The sequence below is a fragment of the Acomys russatus genome, chromosome 2 (genome assembly GCF_903995435.1).
Source record: "Acomys russatus chromosome 2, mAcoRus1.1, whole genome shotgun sequence".
In the NCBI taxonomy this organism is placed as follows: domain Eukaryota; kingdom Metazoa; phylum Chordata; class Mammalia; order Rodentia; family Muridae; genus Acomys; species Acomys russatus.
In genome coordinates, this window is record NC_067138.1 from 23,053,505 (window position 1) to 23,073,001 (window position 19,497).

The 19,497-nt window shown below is 39.2% G+C and overlaps 1 protein-coding gene across 22 annotated transcripts in view; it reads right to left on the reverse strand.

Moving 5' to 3' along the window:
- Cspp1 (centrosome and spindle pole associated protein 1) overlaps positions 1–19,497 on the reverse strand; it is a 99,185-nt gene that overhangs the window by 59,643 nt on the left and 20,045 nt on the right. For 14 of the 22 annotated variants that reach the window (XM_051159275.1, XM_051159173.1, XM_051159130.1 and 11 more), the window contains 5 exons: positions 12,917–13,020; positions 11,862–11,885; positions 6,933–7,013; positions 5,748–5,846; positions 2,391–2,803 (listed from right to left, as the gene is read on the reverse strand). In XM_051159275.1, the coding sequence (XP_051015232.1) occupies positions 2,391–2,803; positions 5,748–5,846; positions 6,933–7,013; positions 11,862–11,885; positions 12,917–13,020 (721 nt within the window). The remainder of the gene's footprint in view (positions 1–2,390; positions 2,804–5,747; positions 5,847–6,932; positions 7,014–11,861; positions 11,886–12,916; positions 13,021–19,497) is intronic. The other 8 variants (XM_051159255.1, XM_051159181.1, XM_051159156.1 and 5 more) reach the window with 4 other exon arrangements.

Here is a 19,497-nt window from a genome sequence, read left to right on the forward strand (position 1 = left end):
TTATTTAGAACACTGTTATGTTCATGGTTTGACTTTAGGAAAATAGCATTTCCTGAAGAGCTTTCACTGCCTCATCTTTAAGAAAAAATATACCAGCTGGGCACAGTGGAACACTCCTGTAATCCCAGCACTCAGGAGGCAGAGGCAGGAGGATCTCTGTGAGTTTGAGGCCAGTCTGGTCTACAAAGTGAGTCCAGGACAGCCAAGGCTACACAGAGAAACCCTGTGTAAAACCAAAAAAAAAAAAAAGTATTAATACACACACACACACAGCATTCCTTATACATCAGGTACGTTAAGAAGGTATAAGATAAATTTAAAGAAAGTAATACCAAAGTTATAAAAAATAAAAAATAAAACATCACTATAAAAGTAGAATTGAGAGGGCTGAAGAGATGGCTCAGAGGTTAAGAGGGCTGTGCTTCCAAAGATTCTGAGTTCAATATCCAGCAACCACATGGTGGCTCACAACCGTCTATAATGGAATCTGATGCCCTCTTCTGTCTGATGCTCTCTTCTGTCATGCAGGCATGCCTACAATAGAGTGCTTATACACACATAAATAAATAAACCTTTTTTTTTTAAACTTGCCTTTAAGAAGTGAAAGAAAAAGAAGAAAAAAAAGTGCCTTTAAGAAGTGAAAGAAAAAAAAAGTGAGGGAACAAGGAAATCTTGAAGATAACAAATTGGGTTATTTCTTTTACTAACAACTATACCCATTAAATATAAACTATGGAATGATTAATGTGAATTCTCTTTTCCAAAGAGAAGCAACAGATATAACCCCAATTATCATCAAGAAAGATGAGAAATAGCTTAACATAAGGAGATATGACAGCTAATACATTAACAAAATATAACACTGACTTCTAGTTTAACAAAAGTATTCGGAATTGAGATCATAAGTAAAAATTCAACCTTAAGTAAAATATCCTTAAAGTATGATTTAAGGGATTTGATAGAGAAAGGTCATTTCATCTATGAGGTACACGAGATAATAATGCAGTCCTCTAATGACTAGAATGGAACTAATTGATTTGTTGGTTCCTATGTGAAAAAAAAAGTATCAACTGGTATATAAGTTTCTTAAAATTCCAAACTTTAAAGTTATGTTTTCATTATACTCTGGAGCTAAATATCATAAAGAGGAAGTAAAAGTTCTAGAAAGCTGTCAGGTACAGAGAACACATCATCAAGATTCCAGGAGTACCTGCAGTTTCCAAATTGAGAGGTCTTTTAATTAAGATATTATAGGATTTGAAGCATTTTCTGAAGTACAAACAATTAGATTCAGCTCAAAGAAACTGAGTGCACAACCCACATCTCTAATTCTCAAGATATTAAATTTGACCTCAAATACCTGTTAATTCAGATACAGAATAGACAGATGACAGCTTTATACTGCTATTAGTAATTAAAATACTGGCAATGCCACATTACTTCTTGAGAATATTTTCTAAAATACTAAAAAAAAAAAAAAAATACTAGTTCTAAAATATTTAGAGTATTAAACAAAACAGGATCCAACATTTACATGTAACTCTTCATGTAGTCCTTCATGTTAACAGGTCCACGACAAGCACAGCCCTGTAACATTTCTATTTATAATGGCTGGGGAAATATATGTCAAGTTACATGTTAAGGCAAATGAAAGCAAAGGTCTATAGTTAGGAAATTCCAAACAATATCACAAAAGCAGTAGTTCAAAGGAAGTGAGAAACATTTGAAAATCTGACTGTGAAAAGTTATCTCAATAACATCAGAGTCCAGTAAGTCTTTAGAACACATTGATAAAGATTCTACTTAATATGTATAAGCATTAAATGTGCACACTGCATGTCATCTGTATTAAAACGTCCATTTTACCCTATATTTTAACATCTGAAACTGAGGTGGCTGTCAAACCTAACTTTAACTTACTACAGAGAGAAGCGGGGTTTTTCCCTGTCAGTTATCTGGGAAACTATGAACCAAAACAACCTGAGTTCTTACCTTGGGTTTTCTTTGGATGTCACTGGCAACAGAAATCCAGACTGTGAGTCTAAATGAATTGTTGCTTTAGAATTCAAATTCATATGCAAGATTTTAGTTCTTTTTTACTCCCCTGCTTGGTCATGGCTGAGACAAGAAATTCCCTATATGAAAATGTTTCCACTGACTTTTAGATTAAGCGTATACACTTTGCACTTTCTAGCTTTCCCTAGGCGTCCTCACTTTGAGTGTTTTCTATATCCTTCAGTGACACATAAAATAGTGGTGCTTCACAAAACAGATAATATGAATGAATTAATCAAATACAGTAAATCAAGTAAAACTGCTTCCCCCTAATATGACTATAAAACTAATGTCAACCTTAAGTAAATAAAGAGTAAAAGTGGAGATGAACATACCTGTCATCTGTATACACTCTCAAAGGTCTTCTATCGAAATTACTTTCAAATCTAAACCTCTCGTCCATTTCTTCACTTATGTCAGGATCTCGGTCATCTCGATAGTATTGTCTGTCAAGCACGCGTTCCTCATTAAACCTGCGAGCTCTTCTCTCCGAAACAGCAGCCTTACTGGCAAAGCTTTGGTGTTTTGCACTAGAAATGCCTACTTCTTCATTTGTCTGTTTAAGAAGTCTTCTATTCCTTAGTTCAATTTCATCATCCAGCTGTCTGTATCTGCCCTCCTCTCGCCGTCTCTGGTTTAGAAGCTCTTCGTATGTAGGTCTCTCTGAATGTGTGTATGCAGTCTGTATTTGTGGAGGTAGATCTGATTTACTTGGACTAACAGGGTTTTTATGTCTTTGATTCTTAGACTGTAGAATTTAAAAAGAAAAAAGCTTTATCATATAAAGGAATTAAAGTTAAGTCGTACTAAGTCTTTATTACATAAAAGTAAAATAACTATCCTTAAAATACACTAATATATATCTCACCTTTGATATTTAATCAAAAAAGGCATTATAGTGTATTTGTTGAGAAAAAAATACTTCCAAGAATTACTTTGCAATAAAATTGATTATAGCAAAAACAAGCAATAGTAAAACGGTAAGTGGCTATGAAAACCTGACAACTAAATGTAAATTCTTATCCTTAGGCATAGTAAACATATCTTAATATTTACATCATACTACAAATCAAATTCTTCCTCAATAAATGTGGTAAGCTTTCCAGTTGGTGGTGGCACATGCCTTTAATCTTAGCACTTAGAAGGCATAAGGCAGGCAGGGGAATGACAACAACAAAAAAATGTAGTAAGCTTTGACTATAAGAGCATTAACCATCCTTAAATTTAGGGGGAAAGTGTGTGTGTGTGTGTGTGTGTGTGTGTGTGTGTGTGTGTGTGTGTGTGTGTACTACAAATTCCTTCATCAGGAGGAGCACTAGAGAAGGGAATCGCAAAATACAGGTGCTATGAAGGGGGAATAAGAAAAACGTGGGGGAGACTTTAATTGAAGTGAGTAGAGGGAAGTCAGTTCAGAAGAAAAGGGATGAAAGAGGGACAAATAACACTAGGGATGTTTGAAAAGCCATAAGGAGTACTGGCTTAGTGGTTAAGAGCACTGGCAGATCTTCCAGAGGATCTGGGTTCAGTTCCCTGGATCCACATAGAAGCTCACAACTGTTAACTCTGGCCTCCAAGGGCACTGAAACCATGTGGTACATAGTCATAACATGTAGGCAAGACACCAAAAGACGTAAGAGAAAAATAAGTGAATCTTTAAAAAAAAAGCCATAGAGAATCATATTAAGTTATATTTACCTAAAATTACATATATGTGTGTGCTAAATGAAGTTCTATCAGCCAGGCATAGTGCCACATACCTTTAATCAAAACAGAGGCAGGCGGATCTCTGTGAGATGGAGGGCAGCCTGGTCTACAGAGAAAGCTCCAGGATAGCCAGGGCTACATAGTGAGACCCTGTCTCTGAGGAGGGAAAGAATCAAAGTATGCCACTTGGGCTGACAATGTCCCCCAAGAGCCATACATTATCTAACAAAAACCTCAATACTAGGCATGAAATATTTTCTTTTGGACTGTTGTTTGGGAAGTCCAAGAGACTCCCCACATTATAGGCTACTCCTGTTGCCCTTGGTTGCCTCCCTGAGATTAAGGTAAGAACTTCTTGAAGACACCATGCACTTTGGACACAGGACTCAGAAGACTGGAGCTGGATCTAGCCTGAAAGCCTCCTCCCTGGTGACTATTTCTCATAGTACCAAAACGTGCTACACAAGCTGCCCAGGGAGGGAAGTCCCAGTAAGTCCTACTGTGCTGGACAGTTGGCACAAGCTTAAGTCATCAGAGAGAAAAAATGCCCCTACAACATCAGGCTGTAGGCAAGCTTGTAGAGCATTTTCTTAACTAGTGATTGATGCGGGAGGGCCCAGCCCATTGTGGGTGGGGTCATCCCTGGTCCTGGGCTCTGTAAGAAAGCAAGTTGCGGAAGCCATTAAGCAGCACTCCTCAGTGACTTCTGCATCAGCTCCTGCCTCTGCTTAGGTCCCTGCCCTCCTTGAGCTCCTGCCCTCACTGCACTTAAGGATGAACTGAGATGTAGAAGTGTAAGCCAACTAAACCCTTTCCTTCCCAATATGCTTTTGGTCACGGTGTTTTAGCACAGCAATAGTCACGCTAACTAAGACACCTATCCAGCTGTGATATTGGGGCTGTAATGCCACAATAATGACGAGCATGGCCATATCCTTAAAGATGCAACCATGGCACTTATATCCTGGGGCCACCGAACAGCTGTCTAGTTGGTCTTGAGCTCCCTCAACAAGAAAGAAATCAAACATGCCTGGTACTAGAAACCTAAACAACTAACTGCCCTAGGCTGATGAAGTCAGAGATCTTAGCGGAGAATCTATTATCACCACACTTCTAAACCAGCACCATTCATTCCTAAGGATTCTAAATACATATCCTACTCACAGATCAGGGTTAACTTTTACTTAGCATCAAAGCAGCTTCTCTTTGAAGCAGATGGGGAGACCATGATAGAAAACCACAACTGGTCAAAATGCAGAGAACTACTGATAGTTTTGCTCACAGCTCAGCCCCAGTGGCTATATCTAATACACAACTCCTACACCCAGAGCTCAGGGAACATCTTGCAAGAGAAGACAGCGAGATTATAAGAGCAAAGGGCCAAGAAATGTGAGAAGGGAAACTAAACCCATGATACCTCAACAATCCAGCTGCCTAAATATGGCCTGAACAGTGACATCACCAACCACCACAGTAATGCAGACAGAGGAAACCTCAAAGGGTCCCACACCTCGACAAACAACTACAGACAACTGAGGGAGAATTTCTCTTCTCCAAGAATGAGCCCCCTAACTGGTTATCCAACACCAAGTGGTCAGCCCTGCATCATATATATGCAGAGAACATTAAGTGGACTCAATGGATTTATATTTATATATTTATACATCATACATATATGCAAAAATTAAAGAAAATGAGGCCATAGATGTGAAAGGAAATAGGAAAGCAACATGGGAGGAGAGGAAATGTATTTTTAAATAATTTTTGAAAAATAAAATCTTCCATCATCATTCAATTATTCTAGTCTTGATATGTATTACATGAATACAACACACACACACACTGACCATACATACATACATACATACATACATCACTTAAAGTAAAAATAAAGTCAGAGATGGTGGAGCAAACATGAACCTCCCCCAAGCACTCCCCTCATGCATATGATATTAAAAATCACTTTATAAAAGTAAAGCAAAACATACCTCAATATTCTTTTCTACCTGTCTGACTTTTTCTATGGATTCTTCCTTACCCCTGAGAAATTGATTGTAATCTCGGTTGCGTTCAAGTTTCAACCTTTCCTTTACAAAGAAATTGAAAGGCAAATGTTAACTTCAACTTCAGGGGAGAAAGCCCTTACTATCAAATCAGAATCATAGCCCAAATTAGAGCTCGGAGCCTAAGTCAAGCTTTTCTAGTGATTTTAAGATGAGAAGGAAAAGGACTGATGAACCCTGCGGCTCCCAGTCTCTTGCCATGTGCTTTCTGCTCATGGTGCGTGAAGTCACTAACAGAATGGAACCACTTCAGTTGCAGAACAGCTTGGTTCTCCTTCCCCCAGTGCTGCACAGGGCCATCTGCCTCCTGTAATCCCAGACTACACCACAATACTTGACACTAACCACTTTACTCCCTAAGTTAAAGGTGGGCTCCTAAACACAAAATGATAAAACTTATATAGACATTAAAATACTACAATGGAACCGCTCTGCTGAAATGCAAATATACTGCGTTAGGACGTTCTCTTAAATCCCAACATGTTTAATGTCACCGAAAGAACACAATCTAAAAGACTATTTAGAAATTAGATTTGCTTTTTGTTTGTTTCCATGTTTTCCAAAACAGCATTTCCCTGTACAGCCTTGATTGTCCTGGACTCTCTTTGTACACCAGGCTGGCCTCGAACTCAACAGACATTCGCCTGCCTCTGCCTCCCAAATGCTGGGATTAAAGGTGTGCGTCACTGCACCCCACTTGTCTGCTTTATGATAACTGTCCATTTTGTCTCACATATTACTTACTATTGCTACCATGTCTTAAAAACATAAAGATTTTTATTAGTGGAGTGACACAAACACAGACAGCTCAGCAACACTGTCCTTTCACATCTACTCATGTCACTGATAACTGTATCACACAGCACAAATTTTGTGGCTCAAATATCAATGATGAAAAAATAAACTGAACATTTAATTAAGTAAAAAAAATACAACAAAAGAATATGCTTAATGTACATTACACCATTAATCTTTAAATTTTTTAAATGACTCAACTAGAAATTCTATAGACTTTTAAAACAATTATATTTAAGTAGAAAGAAATGATATAATTAGAAATATATTCTCTCATATTTTGAAGCCTCAGGAAACTCTATCCTATGCACCTACCTTGGCAGATAACCGTTCATCAATAGGAAGAGAAACTCCCAGAGTAGATGGGTCTGTTTCACCAGTAGATAGAAAATTTTTCTGTATATATGCACATTAAAAATATATGTTAGCTACTTGATTTTGTTTGAAAACTTTACATTCTATAATGTAAACCACTACATAGTACACAGCAGGAGGATGGGAGGGAGATGAAGGTAGAGAGTACAAATCTAGAAACACGTCACTGCTTCTTTTTTGTTTTTGTTTTTGTTTGTTTGTTTGTTTTTGTTTGTGTACACAGGGTTTCTCTGTGTGTAGCTCTGGCTGTCCTGGATTTACTTTGTAGACCAGGCTGGCCTCAAACTCACAAAGATCCATCTGCCTCTGCCTCCCTGAGTGCTGGGACTACAGGCGTGTGCCACTGCACCCCACTGTCACTAAGCTTCTTTGCTTCAGTTTCTTTACTTATAAAATGGGCAATATCATCTAAAACACTATATCGTAAGAGTAAGTCAAGTCAGTATCTGTTGGCCTATCAGGTTTCTTGCATTCATAAAGTCATTAAACATTTATTGACCATTTAATTCTTTCCAGTTACTAATGTGAAATGTCAAGAAGACCATGATAATAAGCTTATGTTCCCTCTAATCACCTACCTAGTAACAAAGCAAACAAACAACTGCAATACACTGCACTATGTGCTTAATGTTCTCATATATAGAATGTCTGAGAACAAACTGACTATATGGAAAAAATACATATGTGTGTGTATACATATATGTATGTGTGTGTATATATATATATAATTAAATCAAGCCTTAATAAAGTTTCAATAAATCTAAAGTTACAAAAACTAATTTTAAAATTGAATATGGAACTCCAATAAGCTTCTCTAGCAAAAAAACCAGTAAGACAAAGGACTGACTGGATCCCAACATTGCTCACCACCATGTTGAAGTACACTATAAACCTAATCATTTCAAAAATTATAAATGAACACAAAAACAAAAAATCCCAAACCTCAAATGACAGCTGTATGTAATTCCACAACAGGGTAGAATGCCCCCACCCCTACCCCACCGGCACCCCTGACATGTGCCACCTTATCTGGCCACAAGAACTTGAATGTTGTGTGTTCGGTAAATACTCAGTGACTACTATAGCCCTTTCATACATTGGGATCCAGCAGGACCTAAGTGCTATAATCAAAAATTACTAGATAAATAAAAAGAGCAGGCTATGGAGAGTGTAAGCATCTGCAGCATAAGAATGAAAAACTGGTAATTCTGAGCTGCTTTTTGGACAAGTTCTAAGATGTTCTTAGCATACAACAGATGGGCATTACTTCAAAGTGAAAACACCAAATAGACAGCCAGATAGAAAAGATTAAGGGTCAAGAAACATCTATGAACAAATGAAATTAATTTACTGACTCAATTTAAAAAACTGTTCTGTCTACTCAGTAAGAACACTAAGCATCTTTTATTTTAAAAACTAACGGGGAAAAGGTAGTATTTGTTGCTTAGTGGCTCAACCTAGCAATGGTTAAATTGATCTTTTTGCATTGTTTTGTTTCTTTCCTTTTTTTTTCTTTTTTTTTTTTTAAACAGGATTTCTCTGGGTAGCCCTGGCTGCCCTGGAATTCACTCTGTAGACCAGGCTGGCCTCTGCATGCCAAGTGCTGGGTGAAAGTTGTGCACCATCAATGCAGGCTCATTGTTTGATTTGGTTTGGTTTAGTTTGGTTTGGTTTTTCAAGACAGGGTTTCTCTGTGTGAGTAGCAGCCAAGGCTGTCCTAGACTCACTTTGTAGACCAGGCTGGCCTTGAACTCACAGAGATCCACCTGCCTCTGCCTCAGGAGTCTGGGATTAAAGGAGAGCACCACCACACCTGGCTCCTTGTTTTGTTTTTGAGACAAAGTTTCCTTCTGTAGTTCAGGCTGACCTCAAACCTGCAGTAATCCTCAATCTCAGTTTTCCTAGTGCTAAGATTACAAGTGTGTACAAGCATGCCTGATGTTCTTTCATTCTTTCCTTTCTCTCTTCCCCTCCCTATTTCCTTTGTCTTTATTATTTTTTGCAGGGTTTCATGCAGCTGAAGTTAGCCTCAATGTTGCTATGGATCTAAGGTTAGCTTCGAATTACTGATCCTTCTACCTCCACCTCCTGAATACTGGATTACAGTCCTGCACCACTGTGCTTAGCTTCTTTATTATTACTTTCATGCAACTTATAAGTCTGGAAGCTACAAGAGACCCAAGAGCAGACTTGGACATCATAGCTACCCCAAGCACTAAAGAAACCATAGCTTCTTCTCCATATCCTGTGTAAATTTATTGCTTTCAACTCCTACCTCCTCAGACACCATCCAAATTTGGGCTTCAAGTAGGAGCTGGGGGAGGAGGGAGTGTCAACCCTTTAATGGCAGGAGGATCTCTGTGAGTTCGAGGCTAGCCTGGTCTACAGAGCAAGTTCCAGGACAGCCAAGGCTATATAGAGAAACCATGTCTTGGGAAGAAAAAAAAAAAAAAAAACTAGAGAAAGGCATAGAATGAGAATACCACTACCTGTACCTTAATAATCCACCACAAAAACAACTCCTCCAGGGCAATGTAAAGATGTGTGCTCCCTTCATCACTTTTCCTTTTCTTTCTTTTCATGCCTGCTCATGACTATCCAACTTGACATGACCACAGCCATCACTGCTGTGATGCCAACTTGGTGAGCATCTCAAGCAGAGTGTTCTGTCAGCCACCACCCAGACTGTTTTTCGTTTTGTGGTAGTAGGGCTTGAACCCTGGGCCTTGAACCCCGAACCTACAGCTCTAGCCCCCAGGTTGCTTTTTTTAACTGATATTGGGCATGGCAGCTATTTTTGAGAAAGGCCGGTTAGCCACAGTCCACCTTTGGATGGCCCAGAGAGAAAGCCTTTCCTTCTGTCTAATAGAACACATTTTGCATAATCCTAGATCTGCTTTTCATTCTTCAACCTTTCAGTACCTTATACCTTTTGTATCCAAGTCTCACAAGCTGAAACCATGTTCTTATGAGACATACCCAGCACCCCCATTATCTTTTTTCTCATCTTACACTTATGAATAAGAAAGAGGCAGAGAGGGAAGGTGTGAGGTACAGGCCTAGGAAGTCAAGCTAGAACAGGAGAGGTGTGACACACTAAGGAATTAGAACTTTTATTCAGATCTTAGTGTGGAGACACCTAAATATTTAAGTGTAATTAGTACAGGTTCAGTTAAGATGTAAACGAGTCTCTAACAAGTACAGTTATTTGTTCATGGACATTCACACAGCCCATCACATGGACTGCCTTTCAACAACACAGTCCTATCTATCTACATCATTATTTCTTGACCCTCTGTAATGGGCTGTCATCCAGCTAGTCAAGCTGGCAAATGTCTCATTCAAATGAACCAAAAGCCTATGGTGGACATCTTCCTTCAGTCTATGTTCTCCATTGGAAAAGCTTTCTCTCCTCTATTTTGCCTTTTGAATACCCAAATTCTACCTACTCTGTGATACCTTACAAAATAACACCTCCCACTAACCAATGGATATCTTTCAGTAGTTAACATTTTTTTTATCTTGATGAAATATTATTCCATAGCTAAATCCTAAACCTTTTAAACACAGGATCTATACTGTATTAAAACTACTGGTGTTTGTTGTTGTTGTTTTGTTTGGCTTGGTTTTGTTTTGTTTTGTTCATTTTGTTTTGTTTGCACTAACCAAGGACAATATAATAGTAAACATCGAGCCCCTACTCTGTTCTCCCCAATGGACAGGACATTCTCCACAGTTATGTGGAGAGTGGGGACTGACTCTAACATTAACTCTGGTGCTCCATATTTGACCACCTCCCCTTGGTGAGGAGGCCTGGTGGCACTCACAGAAAGAATAAGCAGGCTACCAAGATGAGAATTGATAGCCTATGACCATATAGTGGGGGAGGAGGTCCCCCTCAGTCATAGATCTAGGGGAGGGGAATAGGGTGAAAGTGGGAGGGAGGGAGGAATGGGAGGATACAAGTGATGGGATAACAATTGAGTTGTGATCTGAATAAATTTTTAAAAATTTAAAACTACTGGTGTTTTTTAAACATTAGTTGAGTGATCAAAGGACATACAGGATTTTATATATATATATATATATATATATATATATATATATATATATATATATATCAGTGTTCTGTCTTCCTCTACATCTGGATGACAGAAGAGGGCATCAGATCCTATTACAGATGGTTGTGAGCCACCATGTGGTTGCTGGGAATTGAACTCAGGACCTGTGAAGAACCACCAGTGCTCTTAACCACTGAGCCACATCTCCAGCCTTGTGGGATTACTTTCAAATAGTTTGTAACTATTAACTGGTGCTCTGTTTTCTAACATAAATTAACAAATGTGATCAGCTTGACTTGGTGAAAAAATATCAAGTAATTCAAATCATGACAATACATAGTTCAAAACATTTTTAAGGATCCTGACTATTTATCTTGTGACCAATAAAAATTGTGGAACAAAAATTGACAAGCTAAAAGCAAGCACACAACAGTTCCAGGATATTTATAAAGAAACCAACAAAGGGGATGGGGATTTAATTCAGTGGTAGAGCGCTTGCCTAGCAAGCACAAGGGCCTGGGTTCAGTCCTCAGCTCTGAGAAAAAAAAAAAAAAAGAAAGAAAGAAAAGAAAGCAACAAAAACAAATGCAAAGCAGAAATCAAAGCAATGACTAAACCAATAAAAAACTACAATGTGTGATAGTCATCTTGGCAAAAGCAAAGACACAGAAAGGTATCACTCAAAAGCTTCAAAACACAAATGAAGCTGTTTTCTACTTGATTTGAGTCACGTAAGTGCAAATGATTATAATAAGCTATTACACCTTTTTAAAATAACTAAAAGAGAACACTGTGCAGGCAACCCTACCTTTCTTTTTGCTTGTGTAATGCCCTAAAGTCAAGAGAAACAAACCATTGATAAGATGTCCTCAGTGGCGATCTGTTCTTTCCAATTGCAAGTCAATTCGAGACAGTTCAGAACAAGTATTTAGAACACAAGGGAGACACCAAGAGTATTGTGGGAGACTAGACACATGACTGCTTCAAATTTTTTCATAACATAAAAAGGAAACCACATTGCAAACTTACAGTAAACCAATAATTTAACGATTAGAGAATTTGATAATTGCAAAACAGTCCACTAGATACAATATTAAATAATAAAGCAAGACTGTCAGTGAGTGTTAACATCTGAATATGACATGGCCCAGAGGCTCCTGCTGCAGGCTAGCCTTCGGCTATGGGAACACTCTGGTAAGCCCAGCCTTGCTGGAGCAAACAGGTCACTTGAGACGCGTCACTGAGAAGCTGTACTCTATCCCCAGATCCTTCCTGTCTAGCCATGGCTTCCTGCCCACCATGATATGTGGACTTTGCTCTGTTGCACATCCTACCACAGGCCCACAGCAACAGAGTCGGCTGACCACAGACTGAACCTCTAAAATCCTTTCTCTTACACTGCTTCCCTCAGATACTTTGTCACAGTGATGAAAAACCATGACTGAACATAGCACTAAGTACACCTGTTAACAAGATATTTATTAGCTTATTAAATAGAAAGTTTAGTAACTAGAACCTTTTGTGTAATTTGTAGGGAATACTGAATATGCTCCTTCAGACAGGAACAGCTTTACAGATAACAACCACTGCTAACAGTGGGCAATCTCATTGCATATTAAAACCCATTTTCTAGTGAAAACCCTCCTGTGATGGAGACTAAAGCCAGGACCTTGATGAACTGCAAAAATCCAGGAAGAGTCTATTATTCCACATTACAAATTTTCACATTTTTTCCCACCAGGAGTTAATTAATGTTGACCATAATAGTTGGCCAGATAGCACATATGATCAACACTTTCCAAAAGTAAATTTTAGGGGCAAATTCGGGCAGACAAAACACAGCTCATGAACAGGACAACTTACCTGAGTGAGATAGCGTCTGTAATCTTGCCTCAGTTCTTCTTTTAACTTATGCTTCTTCCGTTCATAGTCTTCTCCAAGGGGTAAACTTAATCCATAATCAATTCCTGAAAAAGAAAAGCGCTTAGGTTGTAGATCCCATTTCAAAGCAACTTCAAATGTTTCCCTGCTGTACCAAAGCACAGAAGGACTGGGATCAGGCTTCCTATTATGAACGCTTCCGTGTGTGATACACAGATGCAGCGTAAATATCATTCCACTGTGAACCCAGACATCCTGTCCTGTGCCCAGAACACTGCTTCTTATGTCTCGTTCAGAGAGTCTTCTATGTACGAATATTAAAATAATTTCAGCTTACTATATATGCAAGGATATGTATACGTGTATTATCATTTTCCTCCCTGTTTAGACAAATCATCATTTGGCATCTGGCTTTAATTCTCTTCATTTTTGTTGTTGCTGTTGTTTTGAGACTAGCCTGAACCTCTTGTAGCCCAGGCTGGCCTTGAACTTCTGATTCTCCTGCCTCTATCGCCCAAGTCCTGAGATGGCCCACTTTATATGATGCTAAGGGTACAGAACACAGGGATTTGTGTATGCTAGGCAAGCACTCTGCCAACGGAGCTACATCACCAGCCCAGCTATCTAGTTTTCTAGCAGACAGCAAAATCAAACCAAGAAATTCAATTACATTTGTTTCCTTTAATTTTACTTTAACTTCAACAAAAACAAATGCATGTTCTTGTATTTGCTTTTTCAGACTGCTAATAATAATAATATTCTTTTTTAGTAAACAACAGTATTCTTACAAATGTTTATTACGGTCAGAAGTTACTGAGATGACAATCCCAAAAACCCCATCCATCAACTCTGACTTCATTTAACAGTTAGCTTATGTGTGTGACAAAATATGTAGAATATAATGTTTATAAAAACAAAAACAAAAAGCCAGGTATGGTGGTAAACGCCTTTAATCCCAGCACTCAGGAAGTAGAGGCAGGTGTGTCTCTGTGAGTTTGAGGCTAGCCTGATCTACAAAGTGAGATCCAAGACAGCCAGGGCTAGATTGTAAAACCCTATATCAACAACAAATAATTAAAATTTGCCATTTTATTTTCTCATTTTTATTTTTTAAGATAAAGTTCCATAGAGCCTTGGCTGGCATTACTCTATGTAGAAAAGGACTGGCCTGAACTCCTGACCCTGCTGCCTCCACTAAGTGTTGCCTTACAGGATACACCACAATGCTAGCTTGAAATTTGCCATTCTAAATATCTTTTAAATCCCTTAAAATACAGTTCAGTGGCATTACAATGCATATTCACAATGTTTTATAGCCATTACTATTATCTGTTCATGCAAGTTCTACATAAACACTGTAAATGGATGTTAATTTTTAAAGAAAACTTCAATTCTGAGTGCTGTTTACTTATGGACAATTCAAATTTTTAAGTTTTATTTTGGGATATTGACAACAGTAATCACTGTACAATGTGTATTTAAAATTCATCACATCTGGGCCAGGAGACTGATGAGCAAGACTTGCCACCAAACCTGACAGCCTGAGTTCAATTCCCCAGACCCACACGGAGGAAGGAGAAAACTAGCTCCCACACAGGAACCGTGGCATATGCACACACACTAAATAAACAAGCAAATGTAATCTTTAAATCTTTAGGGAAAATAATCATTTCTAAGGCTGGAGATGACTCAATTGGCCAAGTATTTACCTAGCACACACAAAACCCTGAGTTGGCTCCAGCTCCTTAGCACTGCATAAAACAGTGCAGTGCTACAAATCTGTAGTCCTGAACGTGGGAGGTAGAGGCAGGAGTATCAGAAGTCTAAGATCATCGTTGGCTACCAAGCCTTTGAAGCCAGCCCAAGGCACATAAGATCCTGCCTAAAGTAAGTAAATTGTGAACAAGAAAATAAAAATTATAACTTCTAAAAGAAAAAGTTTATATTCAAATACAACGGAAGAAATAGTTAAATTTATAAATTGTCATGAAAATATTCATTTTTCTTTCATTCCTTAGAATTCAAGAAATCATGTGTTATCTGTTTCTGTTTGTTTTATATCACTGAACTCAGAAAAACCAAACTATGTGTGTATAAATGGATGCCTGCTGTGGGTTTTGTTTTTGTTTTTGTTGGTCCCTACCCCCTTGGTTTTTTTCAAGACAGGGTTTCTCTGTGTGGCCCTGGCTGTCCTGGACTTGCTTTGTAGACCAGGCTGGCCTCAAACTCACAAAGATCTGCCTGCCTCTGCCTCCTCAAGTGCTGGACTGCTGTTTTATAAAACACTAAGTTTAGCTTTACACTATAAACACTGTGAAATTCTCTTGATAAAAATTTGTGGCCTGCTGGGCGTGATGGCACATGCCTTTAATCCCAGTACTCATAGGCTGATTTCTGTGAGTTTAAGGCCAGCCTGGTCTACAAAGAGCTCCAGGACAGCCAAGGCTATACAGAGAAACCCTGTCTCAAAACACGTAGATGTGTGTATATTGTGTGTGTATATACGTGTATATATGCCCTATTTAGTTGCTTGGTGATAAAGATTTTAACAGGCAGGACATCTCACCACATGTTCCCCCAAATCACATAAAAGGCATCTAAAGCATTCCTTATGTCTTGACTTTGTACCATCCTGAAAGGGGACTCTTCCCTCCCAAAGAAGTTTTTTTTTTTTAATATTTATTTTTATGTATATGAGCATGATCTGCATGGACACCTGCATGTCAGAAGAGGGCATCAGATCACATTACAGATGGTTGTGAGCCATGTGGTTGCTGGGAATTGAACTCAGGACCTCTCGAGGAGCAGAGAGTACTCTTAACCTCTTAGCCATCTCTCCAGCCCAAGTGTTACATTTTTAAATAAAGAATTTAAGCCAAAAGAGAGGAATAGTAATAGGGTTTTTTTTGTCTGTGTGTGTATACATGTGTGGGTGTGTGAGCTCACACAAATGCACATACATATGCCATAGGACATGCATGGCAGTCAGAGGCCAACTCTCAGGAGTCAATTTCTCTCCTGCTACACTGGTGATTCCAGGGATAACTTGCGTCATTAGGCCTAGGTGCGAGCAATTCTTCTACCTGCTAAGGCACTACTGGCTTTACTTTTTTGTTATGGTTAGTTTTTAGTTTTTTAATTTAATACAAAATAATGGCTTCATTATGACATCTTCACACATACATTCCATCTCATTCACACGGAAGTATGTATATGGAACCAAAGGACAAGATCAACAAATCTCATGCTGCACTCAACTTCGAACACCCAACATACAATTTATATACATGAAATACCAGTTACATGTCTGTGACATGAGGTCACAATGGGCATTCTATGATGTCAAGGAGTAAATGACAACAATGCTGAGTGGGTGAAAGCCCAACCTTTCCAGGCCGAAACCAAGCAACTTGCTGCTTTCTGAAAAGTCATATTCTTATGGTGTTTCTCACTACAATTTTTAATTCTAATTTGTAGGCCTCTCTGGAAGAACTGGAAGGGAAAAATGAAACATGTTCATCTATAATTACTGACCCTATTAAGTGCAACTTTACTTAGAGTATTCCATCTTTACAAATCCAGCTACTCCAAATTTGAAACAGACTGTAAGTTTAGGTTTGGCTGGACTAGAGTGAGCCTGAGCCCAGTCTGGGAACTTAATAAGATGCTGCTTCAGAAGTAAAGAGCCTTACATATATAACTCCTCATAGAGAGCACAAAGCCAATCCCCAGTATGCAAAGGGAGGGCATTTTGGTTTCTACTGCTGATTCAAATACTATTTGTAACACTGTCTTAATAGGTGCTTATACAGTCTCCTCTATTATGAATCTATAATCAGATGGGAATGGTGGTGTGCCCCTTTAATTCCAGCATTAAAGAGGCACAGCAGTTGATCTCTGTAAATTTGAGGGCAGCCTGGTCTTATTGCCAAGTTCTAAGCCAGGTAAAGCTACATAGTGAGATCTTGTCAAAAAAAAAAAATGTTTAGTCAACATAATTGTTATTTTATCATCCAGCACTAAAACCTAGAAGTGGGTCATAAAAACAAAAGGGTCAACCAGATGTGGTGGTGCATGCCTGTAATCCCAGCACACAGGAGGCAGAGGCAGGTGGATCTCTGAGTTCAAGGCTAGTCTGGTCTACAAAGTGAGTCTCTTGAAAAACCTGCCTCGAAAACCAAAAAGAAAAATCTGGTGCAATGGTGCAATGCCTCTGTAGATGAAAGCGCATGTCTCACTGGCCTGCCCTGAACTCAATCTCTGGAACCCACAGCAGGAGGGAACCTACTCCAGCAAGCTGTCTGAGCTCCACAGCCTTCTACAGTACTGCACCTCACATTCACACACACATCATACACATATCACAGTAAAGTAAAAATTAAACAAATAAAATTAACTGTACAGAACAAATATTCTACTCACCTAAACTTGAGCTAAGAAAAAGTGAGACCTACTTAGCTGTTGTCCTTGATGATACTAATGGCAAGAAAGGCCCTAGTGTCATTTAAAGTGATGTCACTTCAAATATGCATCAGTGACACTACAGTTGACATCATATTTCAGGACCAGCAATCAAGAAGTATTAGGCTTTTGTAAAAACTGTGGGATAAAAAACTATTTAAACCTAAAGCATACAGTCATTTTTAAATTAATATGCCTCCTGAGAAAGTACTCATAAGAAACACTGTGTGAAACAAATTCCTATAGCGCATTTACTTCTTTTCATAAGATACTTCCATGAGAAAGTTATGTAACAACCGAGATAAAGTACAGGAAGTAATTGTTAGCCTTCCTGCTTGGACAGAAAGGTATCCTGGGAGCCAGGAACCACACAGCTCTGAGGTAAGAAAGACAGTGTCCCAAGGTAAGAGTACCTTGAGACACAGGAGCCAAGGAACCACACAGCTCTGAGGTGGTACACTGTCCCAATGGAAAGGCATCCTGAGACATGGGAGCCCAAGTGAGGCTCCCAAACCCAATGAAGACAACAAATCACAAAAAAAGTGAGAAAATGCTGCATAAAGAAATTTTTGAAAATGGAAGTTTACCAGGCGTGATGACACACGCCTTTAATCCCAGCACTTGGGAGGCAGAGGCAGGTGGACCTGAGTTCAAGACCAGTCTGGCCTACAGAGTGAGTCCAAGACAGCCAAGGCTACACGGAGAAACCCTGTCTCAAAAAACCAAATAAATAAATAATGAAAATTCAGAAACAACCATTTAATGTAGATGTGCTTGGATTATTGGTGACCTTGAACTCTGTGGGTATTCAGTAAAAGAGGAAGCATAATTAAAGTTGAAGAGAGGGGAATTAGAGACAGAAAACAGACAACTCTTTTAAGTTTGCCTGTAAAGGAACTTCAACTCCAGAAGACCAGACGCCTTCCCTGTTAGAGGAGAAAAAATGGAATATGCTTCAACTTCATCCCGACAGAGACAACTACAGCAAAATAGTGCTTGCTGGACACAGCAGTACCACCGTCAAGACTACAGCCCCACAGCAGCTACAACTGCAAGCACAAAACCAAGATCCAAACACCAAAACAGACAGGAGGACCACACAGAGATCCACCCTGGCTAAGGAGTTACTGGCAGCTGGCAGGTGAGAGAGGATAGTGCTGGCTTTTTCCTCGGATGTGGCCCCCTCAGAGGCTATGCTGTCCTACAGCCATGCATAGAGAAGCAGCACTAAGTAGACTCAGTGCTCTTACACATAGTTAAGAGGGGAAAGTTTCACATTTTTAATAATTCCATGGTGCTTATGTTTTATTCACCCAAATTCAGCTATATAGGTGTCACACACAAGAGACACAGAATTGGATTTCACTAGAAGGGATTTTGCTAAATGCTTACTATAAGGGAGTTAATGATGGATCATAGGATTACGTTGTTTTAGAATGTGTCACCACCATGACCAAGAGCAACTTGGGAGAGGAAATGGTTTGTTTTGGTTTATACTTCAAGGTAACAGTCTGTAAGCAAAGGAAGTCAGTGCAGAAACTCTTAACAGGAACTAAAGCAGAAACCATGGAGGTCAAACTATGGCACCAGCCAAGGACAATACATGCAGTAAACTTCGAACCCCTACCCAGATCTACCCAATGGACAGGACATTCTCCACAGTTGAGGGGAGAGTGGGGTCTGACTTTCACAGGAATTCTAGTGTCCCATATTTGACCACATCCCCTGGATGGGGAGACCTGGTGGCACTCTGAGGAAGGATAGCTGGCTACCAAGAAGAGACTTGATACCCTATGAGCATATACAGGGGGAGGAGGTCCCCCTCAGTCACAGTCATAGGGGAGGGGAGTAAGGGGAAAATGGGAGGGAGGGAGGAATGGGAGGATACAAGGGATTGGATAACCATTGAGATGTAAGATGAATAAATTAATAAAATATATTATTAAAAAAAAGAAAGAAAGCATGGAGTATGCTGCTTACTGACGTGTTCAGCTAGCTTTCTTACACAGCCCAGGCCCTCCTGCCTGGGAGGTATAACCACAGCGGGCTGCGACTTCCCTCAGCTATGTCAAAATAGGCAGTTCCTCAGGCATTGGGCACAG